This window comes from Mus pahari, chromosome 1, assembly GCF_900095145.1.
Source record: "Mus pahari chromosome 1, PAHARI_EIJ_v1.1, whole genome shotgun sequence".
Taxonomy (NCBI): domain Eukaryota; kingdom Metazoa; phylum Chordata; class Mammalia; order Rodentia; family Muridae; genus Mus; species Mus pahari.
The window spans coordinates 4056773-4064957 of NC_034590.1; the positions used below are offsets into that span (position 1 = coordinate 4056773).

An 8185-nucleotide genomic window follows, 5' to 3' on the forward strand; every position below is an offset into this window, starting at 1 on the left:
GTACACTACAGATGTGCAGTGCCAGTGTAGACCAAAAGAGGGCACCATAGCTCCTGGAGCTGGAGTTATAGGTGGTTGTGAGTCACTGTATGTGTACTGGGAACTGAACTCAGGTTCTCTTACAGAGCAGTATAGGCTCGTAGCCACCAGGAGCCATGTCTCCAGCCCCAAAGCGCCTAAGTGTCTTTCCTTTCCTCAACTCTAATCTGTCCATGACGCCCACCGACACCACCTCTAAAACTTCCATCTTTCGCTACTGCGTCTCCCCATCCCACCCTCCATTCCTTTCCACACAGATGGCACACAAACTTTCTTCTAGTTCTCTACTGCTATCTCTGCCTCAGTCTCTCCTCACTTGCAGCCCAGGAAGCTGGTGACCAGCTAGCTGAATCAGCTCTGGGTTCTCTAAGTCCTACTCTGGCTGTCCCTCGCTCCAGACGAAAATCAAGTCTGATTTCGATGTGACCAGGTCTCATTATTTCCCTGGCCTCATACCCCTCTTCTGTCCCAGCCTCCTCTTGTTCTTTAAGCTCCTAGGATCACACCCTGCATCTGTGGTCCCCTCCATCCGACAAGCCCACCCACAGCTTCAGCATAACGGACTCCACCTTATTCATCCTCAGCCCTCCTCCTCCAAGGTCCCTCAGTCTGAAAGAGGTCCCTCCTTCTCTCCCTCCCTCCCTCCTCCTGACTCACCCACACTACCTCCACTCACCCTGTTCATTTGTTTACACAGTTTCTTTATTGCCTGCCCTAAACTGTGAACTGGAGGAAGTCTTGGTTGATGTCTGTGTCCTTAGCACCTAGAGACAGGGCCCATAATTAATGCTTATAAACACTGTGACACTGAATGAACAGCCCTGATCTGGCTGCGCCCAGCACTAACAGAGGCCTGAAGTACGGCTTGGTTCTGGCGAGTTAACGTCCTGCCAGAGGCGGACATTAAGCAAACAGAACATTCTGGTAACTAGGCAAACACCGACTGCCATAAGGGCGGCGGGGGTGAGAGACGGGGACTTTAAAGGACATCTTTGTTGACTTCTTATCAGGATTCTGTCAAACACTCTGAGTGATTGATTTTATTGCTGCTCAAAAACACTGTGTGCTTGGGCCCAGGACAGTCCAGCTTTACAGTGGAAACCGAGGCGTTCCGGCGGAGGGAGGCACAGCGGCTTCTGTGAAGGGTTATAACTTCAGTACACAGATCTGTTTTGGAGTATGAGTGCTATCTCCTCTTTCAGGAACTTCTTCAGCAATTGGTCCCCCTCTACCATGTGGATCCCGGGAATACAACATGGGTGGCTGGGTTTAGTGAAGCATGTTTACCCATTAGGCCATCTCCGCTCCCCCGGGAAGTTTCTTCAAACATGTCTCCCCCATATAATCTTTAGTTCATATTCTTCTTTGCTCTGCAACTTTTTTTTTTTTTTTCTTTTTTGCTGAGCCGGGAATTGAACCTAGAACCTGATATATGCTTAGTGGATATTTTACCACTGAGCCACACCCCAGCCCCTCACTGTAGGATTTTAGGCAGGGGCTCTACCACTGAGTCACGGCCCCAGCCCCTCACTGGAGATTCTAGGCAGGGGCTCTACCTCTGAGCCACTTCCCAGACCCCCTTTTACTTTTTATTTGGAGGCAGGGTCTCTCAATAAACTGTACAGATTGGTTTTGAACTTACTCAGTAGTCTAGACTGGGACTGAACTTTTGGTTGTCCTGCCTGAGCATTCTGAGGTAGAACAGCCCTGTGCCATCATGCCTTCCTGGTGTTGCTTCTGCAGTCACACCAAGAAGTCACTAAAGAGTCACCTACAGGCCACATGACCATGCCTGGACCTTGCAAATATTATACAACACTTCAAGACTCTAGTGCACCCCTCTGCCTTCTGTGGGTTCCGATAACCCGCTGGCGCAGCAGTCAACCCAATGACAGCTCTATGGGCTTCTGGGGACACGCCTGAGAGCTTTCTTAGTTCCTGCTCTGCCCCAGCCCTGCTTTGATGGGGTGCGAGAGAGAAGTCATGTGATTCTTATAAAGTCAAGTCATTTTTTTAAATGATGTGACTAAATAAAAGGGCATCAACAGTGGCCTGGGCCACTGTGGCTCTCCACAGTCACCATACTCTGGTGTCTGAACTCAGTCTGTCCCAACTTACAGCCCGAGAAAGCCTATTCCCACACTGAGCAGGCCAGAGACTTCCTGGTTGTCAGGCCACCCTCCTATCCCAGGAAAGCCCTTGACCCTTCCCTGGCCCTCATCATGGGAACTCCATCTTCTCCAGCTCCTGCCTTCATTCTTCCCTCTGTCCACACGCCCTTCTCCCACTGGATGTAGGCAGAACTCCCTCCGAACCCTGCCATGCTCGACAGACATGTCTCCACATTCCATGTGAAATCACACAGACCTCTGCCGATGCCCCTCACCTTCTCTGTCCTCAGAGCATCTACCAGGAACACGCTGTCCCCCTGGCTCCCCACCCTTCTCCCCTTCGCCTAGCAGGTGCCCATGAGCAGGCACCACCGTGGCATGAGCAAAGTGACCAGGCTTGCTTGCTCCCTCCCAGAGCCCGGATTCAAAGGACTTAAAGGCTTGCAGCCTCAGAGCCTTGGGGTGGCGTCTACACCATCCCCAGCCTCACTTTCACCTGGTTTTCTTACCTCCTCAGGCTGAGTGGAAAAGAAATGATACGTAAGACAAAGGGACAAAAAAGCAATGTACGACAGCTTCCCCTGTGCATAGCTTCAGAAATCAAAGGGACACTTCTGCCACCCACCTTCCTGGAACTGTTCAAGAAGCTATGCGGAGCCTGGAGGGACCTCAGCTGGTGCTCTAGACCTTCCTACCGTTGTCTAAACATACACACGACACAGCGGGGACACTGTGAACAGCAGGTCCCAGCTACCTGGCTGCACTAAGCAGGGAGCCAGATCACCAACCACATAAATACATACATACATACATACATACATACATACATACATACATAATACATAAATAAGCAAATAAATCCACAGAAATGAAAACCATGGCCTCTGACATCTGCCTTTGCTGTAAAGCTCAGCACAGTCCCCCCTCGCCCCGAACACTCCACCAACAGCACCAGGAACCTGTCAGCACAGCCCCCCGCCCCGAACACCCCACCAACAGCACCAGGAACCTGTTTGAAACACAGATTTCATCCAGAGGCCTTGAGTCACTCCTGTTAAATCAGTATTCCAGGGCTGAGGCAGGAGGATCTCGGAGTTTGAGACCAGCATAGGCTGCATAGCAAGAGTCTGTCTTAAGGACTCCAGAGTTGGAGATGTGTAGCTAAAGGGCCCTGAACCCAGTGATGAGGGCCTGGGGGCGTGGCTCGCCAGTAGACTGCTGAGAGATATCACCAGTGAGGAGCTGGGCATGTGGATCAGTAGAATCCGCCCAACAGAAGCTGGGGGATATGCCTTGCATATACAAAGCTCTGGAGCCCATCACCGGGACTGCCACAAACCAAAAGAGAAACAAAACTCAAATGTAAATCTCCACCTCCCCACCCCCACCTCCCGCATCAGAAGCCTCAACTTAAAATCTGATGCACATTGAATTCTGACAGAATAATTAGGAGCAGAGAGGGTTTCTTAAGTGAGCCAGACTGACTGCAAAGGGCTTAGCTGGGCAGGCTCACTGAGGCCAAGGGCTGGGGACAAAGAACAGAGCTGGTGAAGTGTGGAGGAGACAGTGCTGGACTCTCTCAGAGCATCAAGTTCAGGGCCAGGAAGGAGGCTGGCAGGTCTGAGAACAGAGAGCTGCCAGCAGAACTGAGGACACGTGGGCTTCCAACGCAGACCTGAAGACCCTAGGCCACCTTGCATGTTTTTTTTTTNAANTTTTTTTTTTTTNAAGATTTATTTATTATATGTAAGTACACTGTAGCTGTCTTCAGACACTCCAGAAGAGGGAGTCAGATCTCGTTACGGATGGTTATGAGCCACCATGTGGTTGCTGGGATTTGAACTCCGGACCTTCGGAAGAGCAGTCGGGTGCTCTTACCCACTGAGCTATCTCACCAGCCCACCTTGCATGTTTTTAGAGAGCAGAAAGCCAGGGGGGTTCCTGTGGTCGCTTCTCACCTCGCCTGACGGATTCTGAAGCCCCAGGTTCACTCGAGGGCAGGGTGAAGGCACAGACAAGCCAAGTTCATCCCCCTTGCTCTTGGATGAGACAAAGAGGAAGTTCTCAAGGGCTGGTAGCAGAGAGGTGGCTCAAGCCAGCCAGCCAGCCAGCCAGTCCTGGGAGAGTGAAGGGAGGGGTCAGAGTGGCGAGAGGAGGACCGTTAAGGGGCGGAGACTCAGAAGAGAATGGTGTTTTCACTGTGCAGATGCTCTGGCTTCCTGGGCCTCAGGATCTGCCTCAGCACAGAGGGGCAGGAGCACACACAGGTGTGTGGGAGTGGGAAAGCTGGCTGGGGACGCAGAGGGTCCCAGGCAAACTGGCCTGCAGGTGAACGAAGTCTCTCCCAGCTTGTCTGTCTGCCTTTCACACATACAGAAGTGTCAGAACATACATAAGTGTCACACATACAGAAGTATAAACAACCACAGCATTGTAAGTTTGTCAAATTCATACGCGACTGCCAGGACGTTTTACACACACACACACACACACACACACACACACACACACACACACGTCACAAATATGCTACAGTCACACAGCATCCCAGAATCAGAGAAACACAGTAAGTCCAACATAAATCAGCTTCACATATACAACCACGAGAAAGTCTTACAGAGACACTGAAGACCAAAACAAACAGCAAAAACCACAACAAAACTATTCACACGTCACCTAGTCATGGGACCCAGTGACCCAGACATGCATTCTTATGGGAAGGTAAGTCACCATACCCACCTATACATCCCTCTAACTGCAGGGTGTTCACCAGGCAGAGAAAACAAAGCAAGAGCCAGTTCTCCAGGGTGAGTGAGGGTCAGGGAACGGAATTATCAGCTGTCAAGGTGAGAGAGCCCTGACATTCCCATAGACAAGGGGGACTTGGGAACAATGAGCTGCCAGATATTGAAAGGTCAGCATGAGGAGGGGGCAGGCTTTACAAAGCAGTTAAGGTTACACCCAACATCCCAGGAGGGAGGGTCCTCGGTGGAGAAAACCACAAGGGGTCTCTGTCTCTTTCAACAGACAAAGCCACAAAGGGTCTGGGAGAGAGACAACCTCCCCCACACACCCAAGGCATGCGACAATGCCACATTTGGATACACTGGAACTTTCCCACAGAAGGAACCAGAGGTAAATGAGCCACCCACAGGGCCCAGTGACACCACACTGTCACCGGTAGACACATGCAATTTCTACTTGTTCATGGAACCAAAAGACGTCCAAATGTGGATGTCAGGCGCACAACAGCCGAGCCCCAATCACATGCACACATACTAAAATCACAATGAGAGCTCACGGAGGTAACTCGAAGACGTAATTCATGGTGAATTATAGGCACAGCCAGCCAAGAGACTGAAGCAGAATGCTGTACAAGTCACAAAGAGGCACAAGCTCAGAATGTGTGATTTGCACACGGTGCCACAAAGTAAATGAGACATGCCTCACACACAACCACGGTGGGCCCAATAGCCCCAGATGCACTCGACCTGGTTGGTGGCCATCACACATAAGATGATAGATAACATACAGACAGCCCCAACAGACAACATAACAGACAACATTGCCCCAAAGGATCCCAGCTGTTACACACACACACACCCCACATACACCACCTTGAGCACAGTCACAAACGGAAACCCGCAGGCACAGGTGACCAAGCAGGAGTGGCGGGGGCGGGGGGCAGAACACACACGACCCCCACCCCGCCGAGATCTCAGGCTCAAAGAAGCTCCTTCTCCCCAGCCCCCACGACAAACGGGGACCACCGACCGGAGGATCTGCGGGGCCTGCCCAGTCCTGAGGATGGGGGGTGGGGCTGCTCGCGGTCCTTTCATCTGGGTGTCGGGTCAGGGCTCCCCGAAGGGGAACGATCCAGGCCTAGAGGAGCTCCCCGCTGCTCATTACGCGTCCCAGGCCGGTAGTGACGCCCCAAGCTTGGGGTCTCGCCGCCAGGTTGCAATCCCTCTCGCACCCGAGACACGTGTACCCCTTCTGGTCCCCAGCGGGGTCGCTCCTACATGCACCAGCTTGGGAACCCCACTCCGGCCCCCTGCCGCAGCCCGATCGCACCGCCGTCCCCGCTTCCCACCCCGAGGCCCGGTGCTTACTCGAACATGGATGCGGCGCCCCGGCTGCAGGGCAGGACCCGGCCGGCTGCGCTGAGATGGGCCTCCCGGGCCTCGCCTGCCTCGGCCGCCACCTCCACCGGACCCTGCCACCCGCACAAAAGGCCGGAGCCGCCGGAGGCCGCCTCGGCGTCAGCGACACCCCCTTCCTGCTCCCGCCCCGCGCGTCACGGCGCCGCCCCCGCCGGGAGGGGGACCTGGACGCGAGCGCGGGCCTAGGCCTAGATGGCTGGGGAAAGAGTCCCGTTGGGGGACAGAAGAAAATTTTTATTTAAAATGAGCAGCTTGGGCGGGGCGTGATAGCGCACGCCTCACATCCCAGAGGCTGAGGCAGGAGGATTGCCGTGAGTTCGAGGCGAGCTTGGGCTACATAGTGAAGTCCAGGCCTGACTGGAATGCAGAGTGAGAATTTGTCTTCACAACAAATGAGCAAACAAGTCTAAACACCCTGGGCTTCTCCCCTAGGACCCAGAAGAGTCTCTGAGAAGTGGGATGGAGGTGGGTGACAGCTGATGCTGGGAAGAACTGGCCTGGGGCGGAAGTCTGGGGGTGGGGGGAACCGCAGCTGGAGGGTGGAAAGCCTCTTCCCGCTCTCCCCACCCAGCCTCTGAGCCTCAGTTCCTGCCTTAGAAGCGTTCACTTTTCCGCGCGCGTGTGTGGAGACTTCCCCAGCCTAACCGTGCAGACCACGTCAGACTCCAGCCCACCCGGCTCCTAGCAGTGCTGGGTGAGCTTGGGCAAGTCCCTCAGGCCTGGGGAGCCCCCTGCTCCCAGGCAAGGGGTTTCCCCCAGAACAGCACAGGGGCAGGGCTCATCAGCGCTTTTGATACTGGGAAGCCTGCCGAGCGAGCCTCAGGACGGGAAATGACCATACATTGCAGTGTAGGACGAGTTCTTGTGCCAGCCAGCCCTGCACCCACCCACCTCTGCAAGCCAGGCGTGGTTGTCGTCCTTGCTGGAGAACACAAGGTGAATGAGCCTCTGGCTTTGGGACCCAGCCCAGGGATTTCTCCCCACCCCTCTCCGGCCTTCAGCCTCTTGTCCAGCTACAGTAGACCCAGTTCCACCTTGTTTGGTTTCCATTCCTACCCGACTCTGTTACCACTTACAGCCCTGTGAGTCGCCAAGTCCAGCCAGAGGCCTCTTGGCTTCAAACCCTACCCTGGCTCCACCTCATTCCTTGTTTAAAAAAAAAAAAAAAGGTGCTCACCTTGGTGTCCAGAGCTCTCCTGATTGGGCCCCTTCCACCTGTCTGTCTAAATGGCTCCTCCTTAGCCTCCGGGTTGATTATCCCAGGTTCAACCTACCCCCTGCTCATCCCACCGGCCTCCAGCCTCAGGACCTTTGCACTGCTATCCCTTCCGCAGGACGAGGCTCGCTCTTCTTGCATGGCTGCCTTCCATCTTTCTGTGTCCCTTGCTCTTTTTATACTTCCATAGCTTGTTTACTTTTAGAAAGACATTTACTTTGGTGGTGAGGGCTGGTGGGTGGGCTGGAGGGAGGTTCGGGATTTCATTATGTAGCCTGGGCTGGCCTCAAACCTCAGTATATAGCTGAGACAGGGCTCGAATTTATGAACTTCCTGCCTCAGCCTCCTAAATGCTGGGATTACAGGCAGGAACCACCAACCCCAGAAATTTTTACATTTTGACTTAGTGAATATTCATTTCAAATAAAAGTGTATAATGGCCATCTGTGTCCCCACCATCATAAGAGGCTCAGTATGCATAAAAAGTCTCATTAATTTCTTTAAAGGTTTTGAATTGTTTCTCAGGACAATGGAAGTCATTAAAGTACTTAAATGGAATGCTATTGCCCTCAAATTTGCATATCAAAAAGATCACTCAGGACTTCGGTGGATGGTTGGTCATTTTGGTTGGATTTTTTTTTTTTTTTTTTTTTTTA

General features: G+C 53.0%; 1 protein-coding gene across 3 annotated transcripts in view; it reads right to left on the reverse strand.

The window, feature by feature from the left end:
- The window catches only part of Gramd1a (GRAM domain containing 1A), a 26616-nt gene that overhangs the window by 15394 nt on the left and 3037 nt on the right, over positions 1 to 8185 (reverse strand). Inside the window, exon 1 of one of the 3 annotated variants that reach the window (XM_021197120.2) lies at positions 6263 to 6596. The exons of 1 other annotated variant lie outside the window; for it this stretch is intronic. In XM_021197120.2, coding sequence (XP_021052779.1) covers positions 6263 to 6270 — 8 coding nt within the window. In that variant the 5' untranslated portion in view covers positions 6271 to 6596. Of the gene's footprint in view, positions 1 to 6262; positions 6597 to 8185 lie in introns of those variants that run through there. One more of the 3 variants, XM_021197130.2, reaches the window with a different exon arrangement.